The sequence below is a fragment of the Passer domesticus genome, chromosome 7, assembly GCF_036417665.1.
Source record: "Passer domesticus isolate bPasDom1 chromosome 7, bPasDom1.hap1, whole genome shotgun sequence".
Taxonomy (NCBI): domain Eukaryota; kingdom Metazoa; phylum Chordata; class Aves; order Passeriformes; family Passeridae; genus Passer; species Passer domesticus.
Window position 1 is genome coordinate 35,564,484 of NC_087480.1, and position 24,978 is coordinate 35,589,461.

The window sequence follows — 24,978 nt, forward strand, 5'->3', positions numbered from 1 at the left end:
CCTGCAGTAACTGCATCCTGCAGCTCAGCCCTAACTCCTCCCCCCTCACTGCAGGCAGAACTTGCACCTTGCCATGCAGAGCAGGAACTGCTCCCACCATCTGCATCCTGCTGCCAACAGAAGCCTGGACAGCAGAGAAAAGGTGGTGAGAAATGTCACTCATCTCTGTGCAGGTCACTTTTCACTCTGAGTTAGATTCTGTCATCACTGTGTCATTCTTCACTGGGGTCACGGCATTTGTCCCTTGTGATCCCCCTCCACTTGTGACACAATAGCCCTTTGGGTCACATTATAGCATGAAAGCTGGGGAAACTTGGAGAGTGCTGGGAACATCCATCCCAAACGCCCAGCTCCTGGCAGCCACCATGGAATCTGCAATATTAGTAGTAATTCCTTCCATTTCAGCCCAGGCTGCTTTGCTACTGAGCTGGGCTAAGGAGGGTCTTGAGAAGTGGGCTCAGGTCCACAGAACTCACATTTCCAATGGCATCAGCAGGATGGAGCTGAATAAGGACAAGGAATTCATGCTGCCTGCAGGAAGAACAGACAGGTAGCCACGTTTCGTGCCTACAACCAGGATATCTGATCTACCCCTACAGCAAAAAGCAGGAATTTAATACATCTTCTGGAGGCATGAGGCTATTTAATCTGTGGGACCAGGAGAAAGGTGAAGGGCAGCAATGTGAGATGGGTCCTAGCAAGACCAAGGACTCTCTTCTCCTGACACTCATATCTCAGTGTAAGCAAATTGCTATTCCATCTGCTAATGGATCTAAGCAGCAGCTGCTGTTCAATGTAAAGCAGCAGCACACATCCTTGGAAATCAGTCAAGGTTGTACACTTGCATCCTTCAGGCAGGAGGACTCGTGGAGGGGAGCTTCTCCCAAGGAATTTCCCAAGGAAACTGCAAGAGTGGCAGGAGAGGCTCCAGAGCCCTGTGTGCTCTGTCCAGAGTGGCTGGAAATGGGAGAAGAATTTGCACATTCACATACAGTTTTACACAGTGGAGTAAAGTGGAATGCAAAGCCCTCTGCAGGACAGAACACCTGGGTTTGGAAAAGAAAAGCCCAGAATTGCTCCAGTTGCTGCTGCATTATCCCAGTGCCATGCAGGGGCTGGAGCAGAGCACACAGCCAGGGCCAGCCCCGAGGCACCGCGGGTCTGCCATGGGCATCCTGCAGGCTTCAAACTACAGAGAAATAATGATTCTGTGAAATGCAAATAGAGAGACTTTGCCAAAACACCCCTCGAGTTTGGATTTTACACTCAGTAAGTTCACTGTGGAAGGTCTTCCCATTCACTATACAGAAGATTTCATACATATATGAAGAATAAATGTAAATATCTTAGAATCTTAGCATCTGATGTGAACCTGTAAATAATATCCCTCTGCATCCATGCCTCCAACTCTGCAGCTTTGGGCTGCTGTGTGAGAATGTGTAATTCAGGAATGGACTGAACAGGAAAACCGGGCTGATCACATTCACTCTTCTGGTGTGAGGGGAATAACCACGGTAATTAATACACGGGAACTCTCTTTTCACCACTCAGTGAAAAACCCCACGGCTAAAGGCAGCAGAGAGTAGTTCTCCCTGTCTCCACAGCTTGTCGCTCTCTCACTCCACAATGCCAGATATTTCCCAGCCTCAGGAGGCAGGAATTGATCCTGTTCCCCTCAGCCCTTGGTTTGCTCAGGCTGCTCCAGGCAAGAGCTGCTCTGGCCCATACATTTTGTCCCCTCCACCCTCTGCATTTACACGAACACAACCCGAACACATAAAAGAGGGGGGCTTTAAATCAGCAAAAGTTTACAGAGTCCAAACTGTTTAAAGTTAAAGTTTATTTGTATTCTTTGTAGGAATATCAATAAAAGTCCTCAAATGTATCTATATCTGTACATATTACAAGAACCTTCAAAAATTATTCACAGAACAAAAATAAATCTTCTTTAGAACAAACCCAGGCAATGAAATGCAGAAATGGATCTCAGAGACCAAACAGTCCAGTGCTACAAGCATAAAAATACGGCTTGAAAAACAAGTTTATTCCTTTTTAAAGGTGTACTTTGTTGAAATAAAAAATAAATTATTTAGAGCTATCACTGTAGAACAGTTCTGTGTAGTAACACTCTTATTAAGGCCCTTGAGACAGAAAATCTATTTTTGCAGGTAGGATTCCTGGCAGGCATGATCTGTAAGGACATGCTCACTCTCCTGGGAGTTAACTTACTGTGGAGAAGGAAACACTTAAAAACATCACCCTAAATTTAACCCTTTTTCCTCTGGCAGACCATGCCCACCGCTGATGGAAATGCACGTCATGGTTCAACTGGGACAGGAATTGTTCTCCAGGAACAACACAGACATTTTTGCAGAGTACAAGCAGAATTCATCCACACAAGTAAGTATTGCTGACACATTCCATGGACATGGCTGTAAAACTCATGGACTTCCAAGTTAAAAACTGGTGGGTTTATGCAAGCATCAAAATATGACATTAATATATAATGGGGGAAAAACTCACAGCCAAACCAAAGCAATTACATGAATGCAAAATAAACCCCATTTCTTTGAAGATTTATTAGATGGATAAATAATTTATTAGTGGATACACCTCATATTCTCTAACTAGAAAATACACACATCCCTTTCCATGCTCCTGTAGATTCCCTGCCTGAGTTATGCCACTGGAGAGGAATGTGGCAAGATGTGTAGCTGTATGGATCTGTGCTTTTTTAAAAAGCTGCCCATTTTGGATACACCAGGGAAGTAACAGTTGGTAATTCCTAGATGTGAAATCTATTTCCCTTAAAAAAAAAAGAGGCCTGAATTCCTAGAGTTGCAAAGAACAGGGATTTACAGGATGCTGCCTAGGCTGTGCTCCCTCTGTCCTCTCAGAGCCTGTCCCTTGTCACCCTGCTCACCTCACACACTGCAGACACCACACACAACCTGCCAAGAGGCCACACACAAGAGGTTGCTCCATCTCCCTGCCCTGCTGGCCTCAAGCTTTTCCTGAGCACTCAAGAAGCCCAGGTGGCTTTGAGGTTTGGAGAGAACCCTCCTAGAACGGTACCAACGTGGCCAGCACGGACTGAGACACCAAGATGGGGTGACTTTCCTGCTCAGTCTGAGGAACACAAGTATTCCTCCTCCATGCTATCCAATTTTTCCTGCACTACTTCCTCTGTTCCCCAGTGAGAGCAGCAGCTCTAGCACAGCATTAGACACAGCGATCAGCCTTTGCTCAGAGTGTGAACACAAAGCCAGCTCCCCATCACACATTGCACCATTTACTCCCTCAGAGCCCACTAGCCATGAGTCTAAACCCAAATGTGACCAGGCCCAGGCAGGGCTCCTGCTCCTGAACAGAGCATGGATTTTATCAGTCTGGACAAAATAGAAACTGGCATTTTCACAATTGTCAGCTTGAGGCAGCTGAAAGTTTTCTGGAAGGCTGCTTGGTGACAAACTAGGAGAGACAGCTGCCTGCAGGACTCAGGAGCAGTGTTTTGTGTCTCACAGCACTGACTCTGCACCTTCACCCCTCCGGGGTCTGCAGGCAGCTCTGCCCTCAGTGGCAGAGCTAGAGGAGCACGCCTGGCACCTAAGGGGAGAAAGTGGAAAGGCAGAGAAACAACCAGCCTAGCAACGAGCTGTGAGACCACAGAGAGGGGTCAGGCTCTGAGAGAGCCACTGCTTTTTCCTACAAGCATTCTATAAGCTTGAGAAACACACAGGAGAAGGTACAGTATTGGAATGATGCACTACCAAAGACCTCACCAATACTGGGGCATGGATTATTCCCACTCTAAAAATCCAGGCTGAAACGCTGCCCCTATTGCAGAAACCAAAATGGACACCTCAACATCAAACCACACAGGTCAGCCAGCGACCTCCCTGGGGAGCTCTGGGGAAAGGTGTTTCCCAAAATAATGCTGGAATAACTCTCCTAGAATGACACACATGCTTCTGCTGTGTCCTGTCAGTGCAGCCCCACGGGCGGTCACTCACAGCACACCCACATCACCTGCACGGGCCACAAGGGAGCAGTTCACATGCCCGTGCCAACAGGGATGGGAACACGTTCCCCCATGCTACAGCTGTGCAATTACAGCACATGGCTACAGGGACATGCAGATCCCACAGAAAGAGCCCACAAAAAGGGTTGTGTAAAAGAGGCCCTCACGTGACAGCTCAACACAAACTGGAGAAGTTGCTACGGCTGCGATGCCTGAAGGGAGAAAGGAGAAACTCAAAGGCACAGTTTGAGGAATAAAATATCAGAGGTCAGCAAGGATCTAGAGCTGGAAGACGGTTTGGAAAGTATGGAAAAGTAACCACTGCTGAGCCAATGCAGAGCACAACCCCAGGTGTGTCAGTGCCAGCAGCACCGAGTCCTGGCTGAGCAGCCAGAGCAGCTCAGATCCCAAAGAGCCAAGCATTAATCCCAAATCCCAGCTCACTGCTGTGCTCCAGAAGGCCTGGCTAGGATTGATGCACACACACCCTGCAGCACAGGGGTCTCTGCACTGATGCACAGAACACACGGGGGTGGTGATGGCAGCTTGAGCATCGTGACACCAGAGCACACACACTGCTCTGCCACCTCCTGCATCAGCCACAGGGCTGGGGTGAATTCATTTCCAAAAACTAGGCAAACTTGGCAACAGACCAGGTTTGGGTCTTGGTATTGCCAATAATTCATGTGCAGGGAACTGGCTTAGACACTCCTGCATTTTTCATGAGACGATCCCACACTGAGATGCCTCTCAAGGTTTTGTCTCAAATTGAAGTAAACTTTTCCAATTTCCACAACATCTGTGAATGGTTAATCACACTCGCTGTTATCAGTATGTTTCTGTAATTAACAATTTCAATCAATGCTGCAATACTTTCATTTACTGTGAGGGTTTGAGGGCTAGAAATGCACAGCAAAAGCTGGAAGTAAAAATTCACACTTGACTCCAGAATCTGATATTAAAAAAAAAACAAAAAACAACCCTCTCTCAGATTAAATATTGTGGCACTTGATGAAATGATGAGAATTGACAATACCAAGCCATTTGCTGTTTGTCTGTTACAGGTTGTGAATGTCACTGTCTCCCAGGAGAAGGTCACTTTGGAGCGATATCCCATTCACACACAGTCTGGAATCATGCTTCTATGAAACACAACTGAAAGGAACTGGAGACAAAAACTTAGTCAAAACTCCTGAAAAAACTGCAGTATCCCTTTAAATTATCCAGAAAAAGGAAAATTTCAGCAGAAATGGAAGATCTTTCAACAACAGTGAAGAAAGCACCTTTCATTGGAACTACGCTGGCTAAGCAAGTGGCTGAAATAGTGAAAATAAGCAAGCATTAAAATACAGAAATCCTCTAGAAAAAGGGACTTTTGCATATGGAATTTCCTGTGCTGGGCATGGGCACCCTTTGGTTAGCCCTTTCCCAAGAGGATTAACCTGTCTGTTCCTGCTGGAGAGCAGAGAGGGAATTCAGGGTGCCTCTGCAGGGGGTGTACAGTGGGCATCGGCTAGAAATCGTCTAAAAAGTATTTACAGGTCTGTAAATCCTCCAAACAGAAGAAAATATAAAACTGCATCAGAACTGGGGTACAAAAGAAAGAATCCTACCACAAAATCCTGCAGATTCCCTCTGTCTGACAGGAAGCCTGACTGTGCAAATTCCAGGAATCCAGCTTGCTGCTCCCACTTTGTACCTTCTTCAGACAGACTGTTTTATGACAGAGTCCTATCAGAAGTAGGTACAGGACACAGCAAGAGCCAGTTCTCTTGCTAAAACGTTTGCTATCAAGTTTGCATTCAGCTAAAGACCAGCTGGGGAAGAGGGGAATAAACCCAGCTGGTGAGTTTTCCTATGGAATTCATTTCACTCCATTCATGTCCTTTGATCAGCCAGTTGCTGCCTCGGGTCACCCGCTGCTCACGTCTCTCACCCACAACACACACGCACACACACCCCCCTCTTCCTCCTCCCAGGACTGCAGTGCTTTCAACAAGAGAAAAACAACAACAACAATAACAACAACAACAACATAATAATAATAATAAAAAAAATAGCAATAATTAAAAAATCTACAGTATTCACTTCCTTTTGGTATATTACATTGGCATTTTCTGTACACAACCCAAGAGCTCCCTCTATTTACACAGTGATCCACAAGGACTTATTCCGGGGAACCTGGTTCTCCTGGCCCTGAGTGGGGAATTGAAGCCCACCCTTCGGAGCTGCTTTTTCAACTTTATTGAATGTACAATACTATCTTAAAACAATTTAAAATACAATTTTAAAATACAACTCTAAAACAATTTTAGAACAATCTTCAAACAATACAATCTTCAAACAATACAATTTTCCTTTTACAGAAGAACTATGTGCAACAATCAGTGACGGTGAGGGGTCTTGGCTCTGCTCCGTCTTGCTCTTCCACGGAGGTGGCTGGCAGCACCTGCAGAATTAGAAACTGCTGTTCTTAAATTCACCATTCTCCGTGATGGAAAGCTTGGGAGGGTTGCCATTCCGGACGTGCATGGTGTAGCGCTCCTTTACCTGCGTCAGGGCACTCATCAGGCGCGTGTTGGCCGAGTCCAGGAACACGATCCGCTTCTCCTGCAAAGACACCCCACAGCGTCAGAGCTGCCGCGCTGGAGCAGCCTGGGCTCTGGGCAGGGCAGCTGGGCAGCGCTCCCTGGCATGGGCTGTCTGCCTCTTTCTGTTTTCGGGGTGCACGGGCTCCTCTCCGGCCCTCCGGGGCTTTTTGTGCGATGAATCTGAGTTACAGCAGGGAATCGATCCAGGTATGGAGGCTCCACCCAGCCAGGCAGGGTTTTGCCACAGGGGAGTGGGAGGGGGTCGGTGTTAATAACAATGGTAGCCAATTTCCATATTACATTTTAGAAGTACGTTAGAAAAACAGAAACAGGCAGCAGAAAATAAAAGTGGTGGGGGATTTCATCTGGCAGAGAAAAGTGCAAGTGGTATCTGCCGACCATTGTCTCTGTGCTTTGGATGGAGTGTGCTCAGAGTAAACTCATGGGATGCTTGAAATAAATAAATAAATAAAGAAACAATAATAAAAAAAAGCAGATAATGGCAGCCTGCGGTGACGGTGCAACAGCAACACAGAGAAGCAGCAGCCAAAGCTAACGCTGAGGGTTACTGGAGGTGAGGGGAGAGGCACTGTGGGTGGAGGGGAGATGCCATCGACAGAACACAAAGAACAAACACGGAACACGCTGCTCCTAGACCCATTCCAGCTCGGGGGCTCCTGGGCTCCATGAATGCACGTGCCTGGTTGATTGTCCTTGCACAGAACGTGCAGCCTCCACGTGGAGCAGACAGCTCAGGGATGTGTGCTGCTCAGTTGACATAACCCATCACCAGACCCAGCCTCTAACAGTGGGATACAGCACTGCAGGAGCAAGCCAAGGAGTTGTTGGCATAATCAGAGATGACAATTTCCATCTTTCCCCAAAAAAAGTAATAATAATGCAGCTGCAGAAAGCAGTGCTAGAGATAGCAGGAAGGCAACTGTGCTCTCCATGCCACAGCTGATTGGCTTTTGTTCTTTGAGAAGGGAAAATGTCTCATTTGCTCAACCAAAACAAGTTGCACGTGGGAACTCTTCCCAGTCCAGTCCATTGAGAAACAAAATGGAGGGAAAAACAGTGCATGGAAGGCATAAACATTAAGGATCAGTTCAGACACACTGCTCAGGAGACTCACGTGCCACCACAGCCCCTTGGGATTCAGATCCCAGCAATCAGTGTGTGCTACAGCACTAATCAGCAATGTCTGCTTTTCTCAGCGGGCTCCCCCACGGGGCTGAGTGCTCGGGTGCAAAAACAAAGCAGAATTTAAGTCCTGCTTCTGTTACAACCCTGAAGACACTGAGCTCTGTGTAAAGCCAACAGAGGAGGAGGAGGCACGAGGCACAAGGCCTGCCTTAGCCTTCATCCCAGTCCAGCTGATGGGAGCAGGGAGAACATGGAGCCAAGGAGTTACAGGTCTCTCCTCCAATGCTGAAATGAGCCCAGCAGAACAAAAGTGCCTCAGAAGCAATGTGCTCCTCAGCCAGGCAAAGCTCCTAGTCTGACTGTATTTCACCTGAAACATACAATTTAAAATGAAAATTTTCCTTCTGAAAAATTTCTAAAAAATCTTCCCAAATAGTTGAGAACAAAGGGCTGGGTGTTTCCAGACACTGCTGAGCACTCACTGAACCAGTCTGTAAAACAGCTAGAAATCCACACTTGGAAAATCAATCTTAAAAGCACAAGCTGGGTGAGTAGAGGCATCTTCTCACTGAAAGGAAAATTGGATCTACCAGGCACGTCTCTAACACGCTCAGGGTGCAGGAGGAGCTGGAATGGGTAGGAGGTCAGTGTGCTGGGCCAGGACTGGGTACTGCTCAGCTTGAGAACTGATTGGGTTTACTTGCCTGTTGGAATTATCTCATCCCCATTTATGACCTGTAATTTAACACAGTGGAGATGTCACTTGCAATAGCAACCGGGCCAGTTCTCTTTGCAGCTGCGCTGCTCCGAGGAGAGTCTGGCCAGACCTATCCCTGCTCAGGCTCCAGAGCCAGGAGAGCAGCTCGTGTCTGTGTGCCTGGGGGCAGTGCTGGGAGCTGCACTGCACCCCTCAGACCCTCCCAGGCCGCTGTCCCTAAGCACAGGATCCCAGGCCACTGCTGCTCCTGGCAGCCTTTAACTCTTCAGCCAGGTTCCCACCCCTCTCAATAAATCTCACACAAAAAAACACCTTTCCTTTTCTTGCCACTGAAGGAATCAGACTAAATAAAATCTTCCAAGCACGACTTCAAGGGATTGCTACAGAACCCAGCAGACACCTGGGCTCCCCTCTGCTGTGAGTCTTTCACCAGTTTCCTCCTCTGCTCAGGTACTCGAGGAAGGACAGTGACAACTGCACTTCCCCCATGCACTGCCTGACAGTGAAGCAGTTGAGGTTTGCCAGTGACCTTGCTTGACCAAGAAAGAGAGAAATCATTAATGCTGCTCCTCATTTTGCTCCTGTTTTTTCACTGGTTTCCACCACAGGTGATAAATGCTGCATCACTTGATGAAGTGTGACCAAGGACTACACCCTTCCAGCCCTGAGGGTTTGAAGGTCTCACAGGTCAGCAGTGGTCCCCTCTGCCAGCTGGTGACACTGGGATCACAATGGTCCATGCTCCTCCTTGCTAGCCCAGACCCAACACCAAGGCTGAGAGCCTCCTGGCACACACAGGTAACAGGCAAGTTTCTTACTCAGTCACAATCTCTCCCCTCCAAAATCACTTTGCATGTTTGCCCAGTGCCCTTCCACCTTGAGGAAGATGAAAAACAGATCCACCCATTTCAGAATCCAGGCTGCTGCCTGGATGAGCTGCCATTCCATGCTCGTAACAGCGAGATGCCCTGACTGTGCCTATCTCCAAAAAACTCAGCTCTTTGCTGCTTTCTATTTCCCCTACAGTCCCACATCAGTTCAAGTATTTCTAACACCCCAGTGCCATATTTAACTATGTTCAGCTGAGACTCCCACCACCACTCTCTGTGTAGGGAATAACTTAGGTTATTCCTGAAAAAATTATTAAAGAAAATTTCCATATGGAACTACTGAAGAGCCCAGAAGCAGGAAAGAGACCCTCCAAATGCAAATACCACAAACGTAACATGGCAGGCAGATAGAAACCAGTCCCAGGTTCTGTTGTAGGATCAGCACAGACACAGAGGAAAAGCTGGAATGACCCCACAGGATACACCCACATGCACTTCCCACTGGGCTCCCCTTCCCACAGCTGCCCGGGGTGACCGAGGTGGGAGCTGCAGGTTTGTGGGAAATGGGCATTTCCCCAGGACTGCCAGGGATGGCCAGTGGGGTGAAATGCCACAGGTGACATTCCCAGGACAATGCTCCATTGCAGCATTCTCTTCCCTGGACTCCACTGTCCAAAGCCATGCTGTTGCTGGCACAGCTGAGATGCATGCACATGGCAGCTAAACTATGCTGGGGTGAGGCACAGCTTTCCCAGAGGTCCCAGGCCCACATGTGGAACAACATCTACACAATGCACTGCTACTCCTTTACTCCCTTGGGATCTCACAAAGCAGCAAAGGTTTTGGAGACGTGATCAGTCCTGGGATTTGTTGCCAGGCTGCCTCAAAGCCCAGGTCAGACAGTATTAAATAAAGCCCGAAGTCGTCTCCCAGAGGCAATAAGTGACACATGTCACACTGAGGGCTGATATGGCTTGGAAGGTAGAGAACAGTGCTGGGGCAGGAGAGAGGGGCCAAGAACAGGTTCTACACACAGGTTCTGGGAGATCCCAAGCTCTTTACCTACCTGTGCATCAATGATTTTCTGTTTTGCATCAATGACTGCTTGCATCTCAGCGTGATCCTTTTTCAGCTCCTCTTCAACAGCCATGAGTCTGATGAGCAAAGAGAGGGACAAATTAGCACAGTTTAATATTATTCCCAAGTGTTTCAATACTCTGGCCTGTTGGTTTGACTTCTCTGCTTCTCCTGGCTCTCCAAGAGAAGAATTCTGCTGCTCTCAGGAAAGCTCATCTCTCCATCTGACACTCCCAGTTGCCCAACCTTGTTATTTTCAGAATGGACATTGCCAAAAATGCCACTGCTCTGCAAAACTAATTTCATGTACAGATTCCAAACAACAAAAATAAAGACCTAGACTCAGAGACCTAAGGTAAAAATTCCTAAACATTTTCTTTTACCTTCCTGACAATCTCAGGCAAGTTTCCACATCTGCATCCCCATTTCTTCACCTGCACAGGGGAGCCGCTTGTCTCACTTGGAAAACCCAGTCTCCAGCTTTGCAAAGCCTCACCTGCTGATGATACTTTTCATCTGGCTGTCCTTCTCCTCCTGCTGCCTGCGCAGCCTGTCCTCACTGTCTTCCAGCCGGGATTTGTAGTCTGTGAGCAGCTTCTGCATCTGCTGCTCCTGCACCAGGAGCCGCCGCTCGTACTCCTCCAGCCGGCGGCTGGACACGCGCAGGCGCTCCTTCAGCTTGGCGATCTCCTGCTCGTACTGGGCGTGCCAGGAGGCAGCAGGGAACCAGGGGAAAGGAGAAAAAACAAGAGATCAGATCCTTATAATGCTCTGCTGCTCTTTAGGGGAGTGTTGGGGTTTTTTTAAAGTGAAAAATAAGCTGACTGAAGTAAAGAAAGTGAGAAGCAAACATGGGGCGACCATAGAGAAGGAGCATCCAGCTGCTCCCATGCTGTGGGGTATCACTCTGCAGCACAATTCCAGCAGTCAGAGGGCTCTGACATGGCTCCTCAGCCCTGACTGGCCACATCCTGCCTTGCTTCAGACTCCAGCAGTTTTCAGGCAGATGCTGCTAACAGTGCTCAACTGCAGAAATGGCCTGGGCTGCCCAAACTTACAAACCCAGACCTGTGTAGGACCCAAATGACTTATGCTTCAGGACCTAATCAATCAGGGCAGGTCAGAGCAAACCAACCACTGCAAACCAGAGCCTTACTTGGCTGAGCTTTTGTTCATCTTGCCTCTCTGGGCAATCATTTCTGCAATAGTGCCATGAATCTCAATATATTGCTTTGTTTTGGGTTCATTCCCCTTTTCTAACAATCCTATGTTTCTGCTTTTTTTTTCCGCTAAATGTTCTCCTCACTCCCTGCCTTCTCAAAATGCCAGACCTCTTACACAACAACTCCATCCCCACAGCAATACATGGCTGTGACTGTATTTGGAAAAATGGCATCTACTCCTGAAAAAACATACACTTTCAAAAACAGATCATGCAGATTTCTGCGCAGCTCAGAAACCTTGCAGTACCTGGGTGACAGGCCTTAGTAGAAGCCCAAGAAAATCTGACTGCTGCTACTGATGAAAGCTGAGCTGCAGCCCTGCACATGTCCTGAGCTATGCTCAGTGGGGTTAACAATCCTGATTTACTTTACTTACAGAGTTAGTGATCACTATAACCAATATAACCTGTGTGAGAATGTGTGACACTGTGACAGCAGGGCCTGAAAGTCCCTCTGAACTCACTGTGGGGTGCAGAGCACTCAGAAGCAAATCTACCTTTTCAGCATGCTTGACTTCGTCCAGGTTCTGAGTCATGTCCTTCTTGGTGTCCTCGTACTGGCCGTTGTTGAACACCCACGCCGCCGTCCTCTCCACCGGGGACAGCGTGGCCGAGTCCACTGGTGACTGCACCTGGGACAGAGACCCTGGGTGTGAGCTGGTTTGTGTGTGCAGACAAACTGCACACAAACCAGCTCTGACATCCAGTTCAGCTGCAGGAGGAAGATACTCATGGATGTGGCAGCCTCGAAGGATGCCCAGAAGGTCTCCTGCAGGGACACTCCATCCTGCCTTAACTTTGGACCTACAGCACCTACCTGAATCCCTCTAAAACCAATCCACTTTAGAAATTTCTCTTCCTCTCCAAGTGAGCTTCTCTCTGAAAAAGTTCTTGTTTCCCAAGCCCATTCACATCCACCTCCTCCCTTTGCCACAGTGTCAGCAAGGCTTTCTCACCCTGCCACCTCTAGCACAGAGAACACACAGTGACAACGCTCTGCTCGCAGCGTGCTCAGGTGACACAGGCTGGTTTCCCTGGAGTGCTGAGGAGCTGAACTTGGGAGCAGCTTCCTCAGCCAGGCTGGGACAGACTACAGTGGAGCAGGGGACTGCACAGCCTGGCAGGGAGGTGTGACATGATCCCAGCAGTGCCTGCCACATTTGGATGGTCCACTGCAGTGTAGCTGCCCTGCCAGGGGAGCTGTGCTGACTGGGAGAAATGTCCAACCTCTTTGGAGGCTCTCTCTCTCCCCTTCAAGGGAATCCAAAAAGGGAGCCAAGAAAAGAGACAAGAAGCTCTCTGCCTGGCTGGGGAAAACATGGCTTGCTATAAATTCCAAGCAATTTTCACAGACAAAGACAAGTTTATAAGCGTAGGAATTAGCATAATTACTCCTGAAAGAGCAACATTGTCTTATGTTTTTGAGAAATGCAAAAGATCAACTTCTCCCCAACTGCAGCTTCTTTTTGTGCCCAGGCAGCTCCTCAGCTCCCTGCCTGGCCCAGTGGTGCACCCAAGTGCACTGTGCTCCCTGGCTGGAGCTTCTCAAGTCCCAGTCTGAGCCAGGAGCTCTCCATGGGGGAAGAACAGCTTCCTTAGGAGCCAGGGATCACGTCACCCTCCTGCTGTGTTTCTCCTGCTTGGGAAAGACAGGGCTGGATCTGCTCCCACATCTCAGCTGTCCTGAGCAGCCATGGACACTCCAGCACGGGAAGAAGCCTCAGCAGAAGTGTAAAGAAAAGGCATAGGAATTAGGCAAAAATCCTTGGATTTTGGCAAAGGCCTTTTGCACAGAGGGAAGTCTTCACAACAAGAAAGCTAACAGCCCCTTAGGTGTGGTGTGGCAGCCTGGCAAAGCTCATTAATTCAGATTTTTTTTTTTTTTATGGCATTTGCTGTCAGGCAACCAGAGCAAGGGAGACCATGGACCATGCATGGCTGTGAATGGCTGGAGAAATCAGGAACAGGATGGAGGAACACCGTCACCAGCCACTGGAGCTACAGGGGACTCAGACAGCAGGAAGGTGACTATAAAGGACATCCCCAGCCCTGCACCAGACTGCTGAGCAGCAGCAAACCTGGCCAAACAAACTTCCAAGTGTAGGACAGAACATTTCCAGCAGCCAAATTGTGGAAGCTGTCAAAGACCAAGTGGATGGCAAGTCACACATGCTAATGGGTTGCAAGTTATTCTCTAAAAAAGGGCAAAAAAAGAATTATGCTAGATCATGTACTAATTCCCCTCTTTGCCTCTCTTCCAGAGGAACACACTGACATTTCTGTTCCCACCTACCTCCTAAATGGAAATGGAAGGCAAAAAGTGACCTCTCCCAGCAAACAAAGGGCCCAGCTCTATATTCAGAAACAAATGGGACTTGTAGAGAACAGAGTCTAATAATTATAACGCCCACAAAACATGCCTAGAAAGAACATGCCCAGAAAGAACATGCCCAACTTCTCTTTTCTCTTTCTCTTTTTTAAACAAGAACAGAATTCCACAACAAGATTTGCAATTAAAAGGACGCAGTGGAATTTGCCTTGAAAAAAATGTTGGCCACTCGTATTGGCACCATTCAAGATGCTGTTCATGGGTGTGGGGAAGGAGAGAACAAATTGATTTCTCTGAATAAAGCAGGAGCAAGTGCTCTAATGAATCCAGTGGAAACAATTAGTATAGAAAGTACAGTGGGAAAACAAATGGATGCACATCCCCTTCACATTTTATCCTTGTTACTGGCTTAAAATGTGCTACCAGAACCACACAAGGTCTGGTTGCATTCCACAAAAAACCCTTCACCTAGCCATGCCCCTATGCCCCATTGTAAAACACGCACTGCAGGGAGACACAAACACACACACTGCAAATAACAAACAATTGCTTCTTTGGGTATTACTAACTTGGCATACTAAGCTTTGGCTTGTGATTCAGTGTTTCAGGTCTCATACTTCAATGAACTTGAGGTATAAAAGCAGTTTTGAAGCCCTGATTGCTCCTGCATTCCCAGGTACCACCCAGGTTTTTCTGTAACATTCAGGAGTTTGCCAAAAGAGCTCCACTGTCAGGGAACACCAAGAAAACCTTGGGTACAGCAGAAGTTGTTCTGCCAGCTTCACCTCAGAGCCCAAAGCCTTCCCCCTGCAAGAGCCCTGACCTGCAGATCATGTTTTCCACCTTCACTGTAGCATTGAAATACTCACTTCCTCTGTAAAATAAACTAATTTAGGAAAATATTTTCATACACAGCAAATCACAACAGGATTGTTATTTTTTTTTAAAGAAGATAAAGGAATGTTGGCTTTTTGACAGGAATACCTTGATTTATAGTTGCCTATGAGCAACTGATAATGTGCATTAGGAGTTGGTAGATATAAGCACTCCTTTCCACCAAAAATATGCATTATTCATAGTTTTGGATGATTAATGAAAAAACAGCACTTTTCTGAGGAACAGCAAGAGATTGCTTCATCATGGTGAAATATGGATTTCTCCACACTTTAGACAACTGTGCTTATTTGTTATTTTGGCAGCAGTTATTCTGTGATGTTCTATCTTTGTTCATTTCCCTGTTTCAAGGCAGCTCTGCTTTTAAATTAGCACCACAGGGCAAACACAGTCTCACGTGGCGATCTGAACTACCACTACAAAGCCGCTCCTGGATTTTTTTTCCTTTGTATTCAGGGAAATTTTCCAGTTCTGTTTCTTTCAGCAGGTTTGCCGCTACCTTAGTAAATGGAAAACAGTTTTTTTTTTCTTTAGATTTAGCACAAAAGCATTCCAGTGGCACAGACAAGGTGGCTTGTGAGGGTGATAAGTATGACTATTCCTTACGCTTGCTACTGGCCACTGGTGTAAGTGCTGCTACTCTTGGTTCAGCTTAGATTCTGAGATTCGAGGCCCAGAAAGCTTTGGAGGCCACAGAGCAATGGGCTGCACGCCAAAGCAGAGGCCTGGAGGCAGGACTTCCTTACCTGCTGCGTCTGCTGCCGCTGAATGGCGCGCACCTTGGGGACGGGGCTCTCCCTGGAGGACGAGGACTGGTGCCGGGAGCGGTTCCCATTCTGCACGGGCTCCACGGCCCCCGAGGCGGCGGACGCGCTGCCCGTGCTGCGCAGGGACGGGCTGTGCGTCAGCGTGTGCAGCGTTTTGGCCCTGGTGCCCAGCACGGCTTGGTCCATCTTGCGGATCTGCGCCTGGCTGCTGCTGTTCTGCCGCGGCAGCACCACCGGCACGTGCTTGTCGGGGCGCCGCGCCGAGTCCTCGCTCTGCGAGCTGCGCTTGGCCGAGTCCTCCAGGCTGCTGTTGCTGCGCCCGCTGGGCTTGAAGTCCTCGCTGTTGCTGCGGCTCCGGGAGCTGGCGGTGCTAAGGTTCTCCGGGCTGGAGTCCACGGAGGCCTTGGCCGTGGGGGGGCTCGGGTTGTTGAGCTGGTAAACCGGATTTTGGAATGAGAGGGGCCGGAGGCTGCCCTGTTGGTTCCACGCCGGGTGCAGCGGCCTCCGGACCTGGGGCGCGCTCTGGGGGGTGCTCTGGGTGTCCCACAGCTGTTTGATGTTGGCCACCTGGGTGACGGAGAGCTGGCTGCCCGCCAGGCGCAAAGGCACGTCGTGCATCATGGAAGTGGCGTCGCTGTGAGCTGTGTGGGGGTCCTGCAGGTCCATGAGGGAGATGCTACGGCCGTTGGGCAAGACACTTACCTTCTCATCCTTATCCGAGCACGTCATGCTCTGGGTGGATGCCTGCTGAACCAGCAGTAAGGTCTTGCCCCTAAAATGTCCATCTACATTTTCCTGGGTTGGAGACTTCATCTTGTTTATGTCACTGTGGAGTGGAAAGGAATTTGGTTAATTTTTGAGCAGCCAAGACCCCGAGAGATCTGTCCCAGAGAAGTCTTCCTACCTCACTTAACCTCCCCCCACTGAAAGCTTCAAGGAGCCAGACTTGCTTTTATGAGCTCTTTGCGTGCAAGTCAGAACACACTCTTCCTTAATTACCGCTTATCTTGGAGAATTGTGTTTGATTCAAGAAGTTCTTCATCTTTATTTTTTTTTACAGGTGAAATCGAAACCCAGTGCCACTAAATCCTCCCCCTCTTAGTCACTTCTGTGTCTAGCAACACTTCAGATGCCATTTAACCCTTTGCCAGTGTGTAACAAGAGATGGGACAAAAGGAAATCGCCTCAAGTTGTGCCAGGGGTGGTTTAAACTGGATACCAGGAAACATTTCTTCACCCAAAGGATTGTCAGCACTGGCTCAGGCTGCCCAGGCAGTGGCGGGGTCACCATCCTTGGAAGGTGTTTAGATGTGGCACACGAGGACATGGTTTAGTGCTGGCCTTGGCAGTGCAGGGATAATGATACTCTTAGAGGGCTTTTCCAACCTTAATGATTCTATGACTCTGTGTATTATGGAGGTCTTAAATTTCAGCAGGAGGTGTGTGAAGGCTCCTTCAGAGCTGGATGGAAGCTCAGGGGCACGTGACAAACTGGCCCTTGTACCTGACAGCAGAGGTACTGCTTTGGACCTGCAGTAGCCAAGCCCTTTGGCAGCTCTGCCATGTCACAGCTCCAGATTAACAGCTGTTACAGCATGAGAAGTGCTGCACAAAACACAGGAGGGACTATTTCTGCTGTTCCACAGCTAACAAGTTTCACCTACAGCTCAGTTTTTCCATTAGCAGCCTGCTGGCCAGAAGGAAACACGATGGCTGACTGTGCACTCAGGCTGGCAGTAAGTCACAGAATTGCTTGAGTCATTGACTCCCAGAGATGTAGTTAGTCCTGGGTAAGTCCAAAGCTCCAGGTGCCCAGTGCCACCTTGTGCACCTCTTACTGGGATGGTCTATTCCCTATTCCACAGCAGGACTGGGCAGCTCAGGTGATGAAGCCCCCAACCCTCAGAACCACAGAATGGTTTTGCTGGAAGGACACCTCGAAGATCATGTCGTTCCAACCCTCCACAGCTTTAACAACCCCACAGCTGCCCTGGAGCCCTGACCGGGACGTACCCATCGCTGGGGTCCTCAGTTATCTTCTGAAGTCCCGAGGAGAGACTTCCAGCGACGTTTGGGCTGGAGCTGTGCTCCGTGAAACGCTTCAGCTGCTGCTGCGTGGGTGTGGGGCTGCTCATGGATTTTGTGATATCCGCAAGAATACGGGGGAGAGGTCCCAGTTTTGCCACGGTTGCCTGTAGGAAGGAATTTTCACCCTAATTGGATACAAGCACCACGACATCCGGCAGGTTTGTGTTTTTTTGGTACCGATGCACAGAGGCGGAGGGATGGAGTGGAAGGAAGGAGGGTGGGTGGTTGTGTGCGGGTGTGCCAGGATCGGAATGCAGTGTTATGGAGCAGCGCAACGACGGCGACCAGATGGATGGAGGAGACGAAACGGGGTGCAGCAGACATTGAGGAAAGAAAAGGAAATAGAAAAGAAATTAGGATTGACCCCCAAAAATAAAAATCATGCTCAATAAAACAAAACTACTGCCATTCCAATGCAAAACTATCATGCAAAGCACACTGGGTCTCGGGTGGGTGAGGTCAAAGTGAAAACTACGGCATCTGCTCATTGAAGGGCATTCAAAGGCTACAGATTCAGCTGGTGGGGGGAACTTTCCAGGCAAAGGGTGTCATGTGGTAAAGGAAATGCATGCCAACAGATGAGGGGGATCATGAGAGGATCGCAGGGATTGAGGGGGATGGGGAAAGGGAAGGTTTTTGTTTCATAAGCCTTTCATTTTTGGTATCCTACATGGATGCCATCTCCTCTTGCACCATTATCAACAATTAATTAAGCCATTCTTCCCTACCCAAACTTGAAAAATAACTGCATGAGAGCATCAGTGATCCTCATCCCAATATCACCCATCAGCATGGGATGAAATGTGTGGCTCCAATTACAGGTTAGCTCAGTGCTGGCCAGGCTGAGGCTAAGAGCAGCTGGCCTTCAGCAAGGAAGGCTGCTCCTCCAGGCCCTGGCTTCTCACCCCTTTGGGCCACTGCTGGGAGATCAGCTACAGGGCACCTCCAGGCTCCTGGGACTGCAGGAAGAAGGTGAAGGAGCTGCAGATTTATTAAAAAATTAAAATTCTGCTACAAAACCATGTTCTTCTCAAAGATACCCTTGTTTTCCCCATAAGCAGGTATTCAGCCAGTTTGGCTCCAGAGAAAGGTCTCTTTACAGACACTTTCATACAGCACTGTGGCTATTAAAATCTCCAAGGTGGCTCCTCTCATTATTTCCCAGTCATCCCTACAGTAAAGCCATAATGCATGTAACTTTACCCCTTAACTCTCTTTTTAGGAAACCACTGTACCAGCTCCCAAGGGCCTGCTAGGATGGATCCATACATCTAACCTACAGAAAGGGCCATGCAGATCCATACATCTGGAATCCACATTGTGTACATGGACAAGGTAAATTGAAAAACAACATCATAACTTATTATCAAACTAAGATTAATATGCAGGCTGTCTTTTTGAGTCAAGGACATTTCAATTTACTCTGATGCAACAAGCTCAGATTTTTGTTTTCTCTTTTAAATAATGTACAGTGAAAAAATAGATACATAACCAGTAACTACTTTGGCAAACCCTAATGCAATAAAAATTGAGTGCATTGCTATTCACCTTACTTCTCCAGTTTCAAAAGAAATAATAATATACATAGAACATGGACAAAATAATGCACCTCTAAAAATTGAAGTATGGAACAGCTCCAAGCACTTAAAAAACCCAAAACCTCACAGTTCAGCTTTTCTGGGCCTTGCCAACTGCCTTTGCTACCAAGATTTTAATGCTTTTGTCCACATAGCTAAGGAACAACAAAGCTCTGCCTTTCCTGCTTCAAAAGCTAAAAGGAAGCAGCGTTCATTGCTGGTGGTGTCTGCTGGGATCAGCAGAACAGAACCTGGGCACTGCACATGAGCCCAGCACAGGGCACAGCAGAAAGCATCTTGCTCTGCTGCAGGATGGCACTCGGAGCAGATCCAGCTTCTTACATGGCATTCCTGCTATGCCAAAATCAAAGACTACGGAAATGAGAGCATCTCAGCAGGCTTTGGATCGGGCTGTGGATGAGAACAGCTCCACAGGGCCAACTCAATCCTCCATCAGAACCAGGGGAGGGCCTGCTGTGCCCTGCAGCAAAGCACCTCCCTTAGCACCACAGGGCACAGCAATGGGGCCTTTTCCTGTCCTAATGCCTCGTTTATGAGACAGGACTGGCTGCCCAGGGATTTCAGGTCCACTTCCAAGCAATGCCCTCAGCACCTGACCTTCCCAAAGGCTCTGCAGAGTGTCTGCAGTGCTGCTGAAGCCCAACCACCTCACACGCCCTGCTGCAGGCCCTGATCCGAAATCACGGATCACAGCACCATCACACCTCCCCTCCAAAGCTCCTGGCTGCCCCTGACACTGCCCAGTGTTTCCTGCTGCCATGGGACCATCCCTGCATTGGCCCTCCAAACAGCTTTACCTTATCAAGCTGGGACACCACCTCCCAGAGGAGGGAATGCAGCACCGAGAGCTCTTTGCCCAGGTCGATGTAGCCGTCGTATCCAGGCATGTTGGAGATGGTATCTGGGTTAGAGAGCTCCCTCAGAAAACGCTGCATTCCTCCCCACTCATGCTCCAAGAATTCATTCATGAAGGCCATGTATTCTTCCTTAATACCAAACCTGCAGGAAAGGGAGGTGGGGGTAAACTCAGTCAATAACCTCCACACAATATACAGAATTCAAGTGTTTACAGACAATTACTTAAACACTTTACTTTAGACCTGCCTTTCTGAAGATTTAGGGTTTTAAAAAAATTCAAAATCTTCAGATTTTGAAGTCTTGGAGAGAAAAAAACACATGGACAAATTAAGAGATTCACTGCTTCGTTGTACTTACTTAAATACTACTACCTCACTGTTTATTTTACAAATCACATCTTTCCCTGCTCCCTCCCACAGATACTCTTTCTCTCCTCGCATGTAGGAGACATGCCATGCCCTTTGTATCATTCAGCTGAGAATTCTCGAGGGTGACAACATGAAAATCATGATCCTTGAAACAGCAAGGATCTTCTTTCCCTTTGAAAGAAGGGAAAGAATATACACACTGACATGCAAGTGCATGACTCTTCTTGGTTTTATGCTGTGTCCCCTCCACAGAATTCAACACACCAATCTGCACATAAGGACCATTTATCTGAGGTGTCTCAAGCGTTCACATCCAAGTGAGAAGATTCCCCTTTTGCTAAAGCTGCCTTCAGTTTGCCAGAGAGCCAGCTGCCTGTGAGCGCAGCCAGGAGCCGGGCACGCCGCAGGGTTCTGCTCCCTGGCACCACCTACTTGGCGAAGTTGGCGAGGTTCTGGATGACCTTGGCGATGAGGGTGAGCGTGCGGGAGGTCTGGTCGTCAGGGTACTCCTGCATCAGGTTGAAGAGGCTGGGGGACATGATGGCAGGGCACAGGAAGCGCAGGAAGAGAGAGGCGCTGATCAGCCGTTCACTGATGTCCTGCTTGCCCCTGTTCAGGCACTGCTGCTTCCAAGATGCAAACACCTCCTTCAGCTCGCGGGGGAACACGCTGAAAGCAAAAGGAAAAAAAAAAAGGAAATGAAATTGCACTGGCAACGAGATGCAGAAAGTTGAACTGGTGATCAGTCACCCGAAATACTTATCTGTGAGAAAACATCAGCTCTTTTTTTACCTCCCCTTTTTTTTTTTCTTTCTCTCTAGGCTAGGTAATGTCATTAAGCCTCTATTCATAGATCCCCATTTAATCTGGTGGCACTTAAGCAGTCTTTAAAGCACCCCTTGTTCATCTGTGTTAAGTGAAGCCATTTCCAGACAGGCTGATTTGCAAGCTAAGAACTACTTATCCATTGCTACCCTGGAGCAAACAGGGTGCTAGAATACTGAAAACAAACGAGCCAAACCGAGCTCATCTCCATATCTGACAGTTTTACCTTGCTTGTTAAGCTCTCTATTCTATGCCTTCACTTTATGCCAAAGCAGAAAGGCCCCTCTTCTTCCACTGCTACTCAGAAACAGAGATTAATAGAAATCTCTCTGCCAGTGCTTCCTCCCTGTGATTTCCTGTTCAGTTCCACACATCTGAAGGGTCCAAAAGTCTTCTGTACACATCAAAACTTGCAGCTTTTTATGCCAAGTCCAAGCTAAGCTATTTTCTTCTGACTTTATTCCCTCCTTATCCAGTCACCCTCAGCATGTGTTCCCTTGGCAGGGGATTTGGGGAGGTGTGGTTTGTGGGCTGGGATCCCTCAGTCTGGACACAAGGCTCCACCTGCAATCTGGTCACATGCAGGAAGGCACTGAGGAGAGGGGACCAAGGCAGCCTGGGAGGATGGAAGGGGCTGTGCTCCTTCCCTGTCCCACAGCTGCTCCCTCACCCTCAGAGGAGGAACAGGCACCCCAGAGCAAACAGGGACGAAGGGAGGGAAGGAAGGTGCCTTACCAGTAAGAATTGATAATCTTGCAGAAGACCAGCTCACAGCACATTTTCAGGTTGCACTGATGATCTGCTAACTCACTCTGTGAGCACCTGCTGGGATCCGCTTCACAGTTTTCATCTGACTCATACACAGCCTTGATAAACTCCCCTGGAAAAAGGGAACAGGAAGGAACCAGGGCAGTTACAGGAAAAGCCTCCTTGACACACCTTTAAATCCTGCTTATGTCTTTCCCTGGCAACTGCCTGTGCTGCTCTGGGTGTCTGCAGCTCAGCCTCCAGACACCAGCTGTTGGGGACACTCCTCCCAGCCCTTCCCCAGCAGAGCACAGCCTGGCTCTGATGCTGCAGCCTCCTGTGCCCTTGCTGTCCCCAAGCACAGGTGCAAAAACAGGATGGCTCTGCCTAGCAACCCTGCAGGCACTTCCCTTATGGCCTAGAGAGGAGGATTTGACTTGGTATGCAAACTGCGTTACCAACTATGAAATTATCCACACTCCTAGGAATGAAGCTGTGTGCTATTTGTCTTCATAATTTCCCCAGAAAATGCTCTGGCAATGATATTTATTTATATTATTGCTAAATTTGCCAAATTTTTTAATTTTAAAAAGTGTCACCATGCCCTTGAATAAGAGTAATTCCCAAGCACAAGCTAGATGCTGCTAATTTTCTCAACCTCTTATATCAACACCTTACAGTGTTTTTATGGCCTGCATCTTTTGAGCTCCTTGGCATTTCTGTCACCCTTGCCTTTCAGACTCACAACAGAAACTGCTCACATACAAACCACATGAAGCTGGCTTTGTCTGACAGACTGGAATGAACCACTCAGTGGTTTCCTTCTTCTATATGCAGGCATTCCAAGTGATTTTTAAGCTGTTGGGTGTTCACTAGGAAAAACCCTTTATTCATTGGTTTAATGATTCAATGTCTTTCAAGTTCATCTCCTCAGATGATCTCACTGGCTCTGAGCTAACACAAGGCTTATTTGTGGAAAAGGGGCTTGTTTTTAACCTTTGCTTTCCTAAAACCCCTTAAACACCTCTCAGCCCCCTTCCCAAATCTCAGCTTGGTGTTGTTGGAAGCAAAACAGGCACCACATTTCCTTAATTTTTGCTGAGGGCATCTAAATCTCTTACTTGCAAAACTGCTGGCATCACTTTTGTTGAGCCAATTCTGCTTTAACTCTTGTTTACTGGATAATGTTTTTTTAACCTTAAACATATTTGAATCTTAATCTTTGTGGCCCACAAGACCCTGCTATAAGAAGATATAAGGTTCCCTTACAGAATGTTACATTGCTAACACCAACCACAGTGTCATTAATCCTTTCAAAGACCAGGGCAGCTGAGTAAAATGACATTTTAGACCTGACAAAGAATCAGATGGGGATATTGTCATGAGTGAAGCTGCCCTGAGCTGCAGACAAGCTGGACAGCCTTAGGGGCATTTTCCATCTCTCCTGCCTGTGATTTACCATCTTACCACTCAGTGCTAAATGATGTATTAGAAGTCATTAATGTTAGAATATTTTATGCAATTACTGCACATTAAGGAGCTTGCAGTCAGCTGTAATGGAGTGGTCCCACAGCTGATGTTCAGCCTGCTGGGAAGAACAGCACAAAGCACCAGGCTGCTCCTTTCTCTGTACCAGGTGAGAGCCTACAACTGTGACTTACACTCAGTGGTCCCACCCAGGAGAATAAGACTACCAGAACAGGCTCATTACACCTCAGAAATGGCCACCCTGGGTATAATCCCAGAGCTGACTACACTGACCCTTGGAGCACTAATTTAGCCAGCTATCTCCTTGATGCCTTGCCAGCGTCTGGGACTGTGAGGACAAGCGAGACTGCTGGGAAAGCAGGCAGCTTGGCTTTTTTTCCTTTTTGTGAAAGGATGTGGTGTGGGACTTGGCTTTGGCCTGATCTTGTTTCTCTTGTATCAATTTCCAAAGCTTTCTTCATCCCAGAAACAACAGGGGGTGGGTGGCTCATTGTGCAACTGTGGTGAGGCTGTGGAAGGCAGCGAGCCTGGGTTTGGTCCCCTTTACTGCTGACTTTGTGTGGCCAGGAATTCCCCAGGCACTGGCTCCTGACTAGAGCAGAACCTTTTGGAGAAGGGGGGACAATAACAAAATTATCAGAGTCCACCCTGCATTGAACAGTGGGCACAAAAACCCTGTGGGGAGAATGGAGTAGGAGATCCCAGGATGGCCAGGCAGTTTTAATGAGTCAGTGAATAACGAGCACTCGGGACAAACACAGGCAAGAGGCTTCCCAGACAGGATGCATCCTGATCTCCTGTCCTGGGATGCTTGGCAGCCTTGCAGCCTCACTCCCTGGCCTTGTCTCTCCAAGGACTATGTGTCAAAACCCCCTTTTCAAGCCTGTTTATATATCAGATCAAACAACCACAACTGCTCACAAAGAAATTGCAGTGTTATACCTCTTTATCACAAAACAAAGTTACCCAAAAAAACCAGAACATGGCAATACAAACATGAAGAGGGACTCAGCTGCATCAAACCTTGCCTTGCCTTGGGTGCTACCCCTGCAGGCACCAAAGAGCATAATTCTCCACGTGGAGGAAGGGCTTTGAGAGCAGGACAGTGTGCTGTCTGTATGAGACAGGCTGAGTGCAGTTCCTTCCCACCCCACACTCCCAGCTGCAGACACAGCTCAGGGTCAGCCCTTGCTGTGCAAACAGGGGGTTTCTTACCCAGTGCATCCTGGAGGTACTTCTGTCCTACCAGCTTGAGGTATTCCTCAATAGCTTTGGTAGCAAGGGTGTTCTCCCTGAAGATCAAGACATCATGTTCTGCACAACGATCGACCTCAGCCATCACCAAATCTGTCAAGAAGTCCTGAGGGAAAAAGGTCAAATGGCAAAGGTGATTTTAACCAGCTCAGTTGTG

At 48.1% G+C, this 24,978-nt stretch overlaps 1 protein-coding gene and 1 long non-coding RNA gene across 14 annotated transcripts in view; one reads left to right on the forward strand and one right to left on the reverse strand.

The window, feature by feature from the left end:
* Positions 1-1,821: 1,821 nt before the first annotated feature.
* The window catches only part of RASAL2 (RAS protein activator like 2), a 162,378-nt gene continuing 139,221 nt past the window's right edge, over positions 1,822-24,978 (reverse strand). For 6 of the 13 annotated variants that reach the window (XM_064427702.1, XM_064427705.1, XM_064427695.1 and 3 more), the window contains 11 exons: positions 24,783-24,927; positions 22,068-22,212; positions 20,940-21,176; positions 20,079-20,280; positions 17,609-17,808; positions 15,575-16,421; positions 12,103-12,237; positions 10,880-11,082; positions 10,373-10,460; positions 8,463-8,493; positions 1,822-6,631 (listed from right to left, as the gene is read on the reverse strand). In XM_064427702.1, the coding sequence (XP_064283772.1) occupies positions 6,501-6,631; positions 8,463-8,493; positions 10,373-10,460; positions 10,880-11,082; positions 12,103-12,237; positions 15,575-16,421; positions 17,609-17,808; positions 20,079-20,280; positions 20,940-21,176; positions 22,068-22,212; positions 24,783-24,927 (2,364 nt within the window). In that variant the 3' untranslated portion in view covers positions 1,822-6,500. The remainder of the gene's footprint in view (positions 6,632-8,462; positions 8,494-10,372; positions 10,461-10,879; positions 11,083-12,102; positions 12,238-15,574; positions 16,422-17,608; positions 17,809-20,078; positions 20,281-20,939; positions 21,177-22,067; positions 22,213-24,782; positions 24,928-24,978) is intronic. The other 7 variants (XM_064427704.1, XM_064427701.1, XM_064427703.1 and 4 more) reach the window with 5 other exon arrangements.
* Positions 6,638-19,200, forward strand: LOC135304837 (uncharacterized). Its single transcript, XR_010366056.1, has 3 exons — positions 6,638-6,819; positions 9,085-9,274; positions 18,906-19,200. It is a non-coding gene; the product is annotated as an uncharacterized LOC135304837 (long non-coding RNA).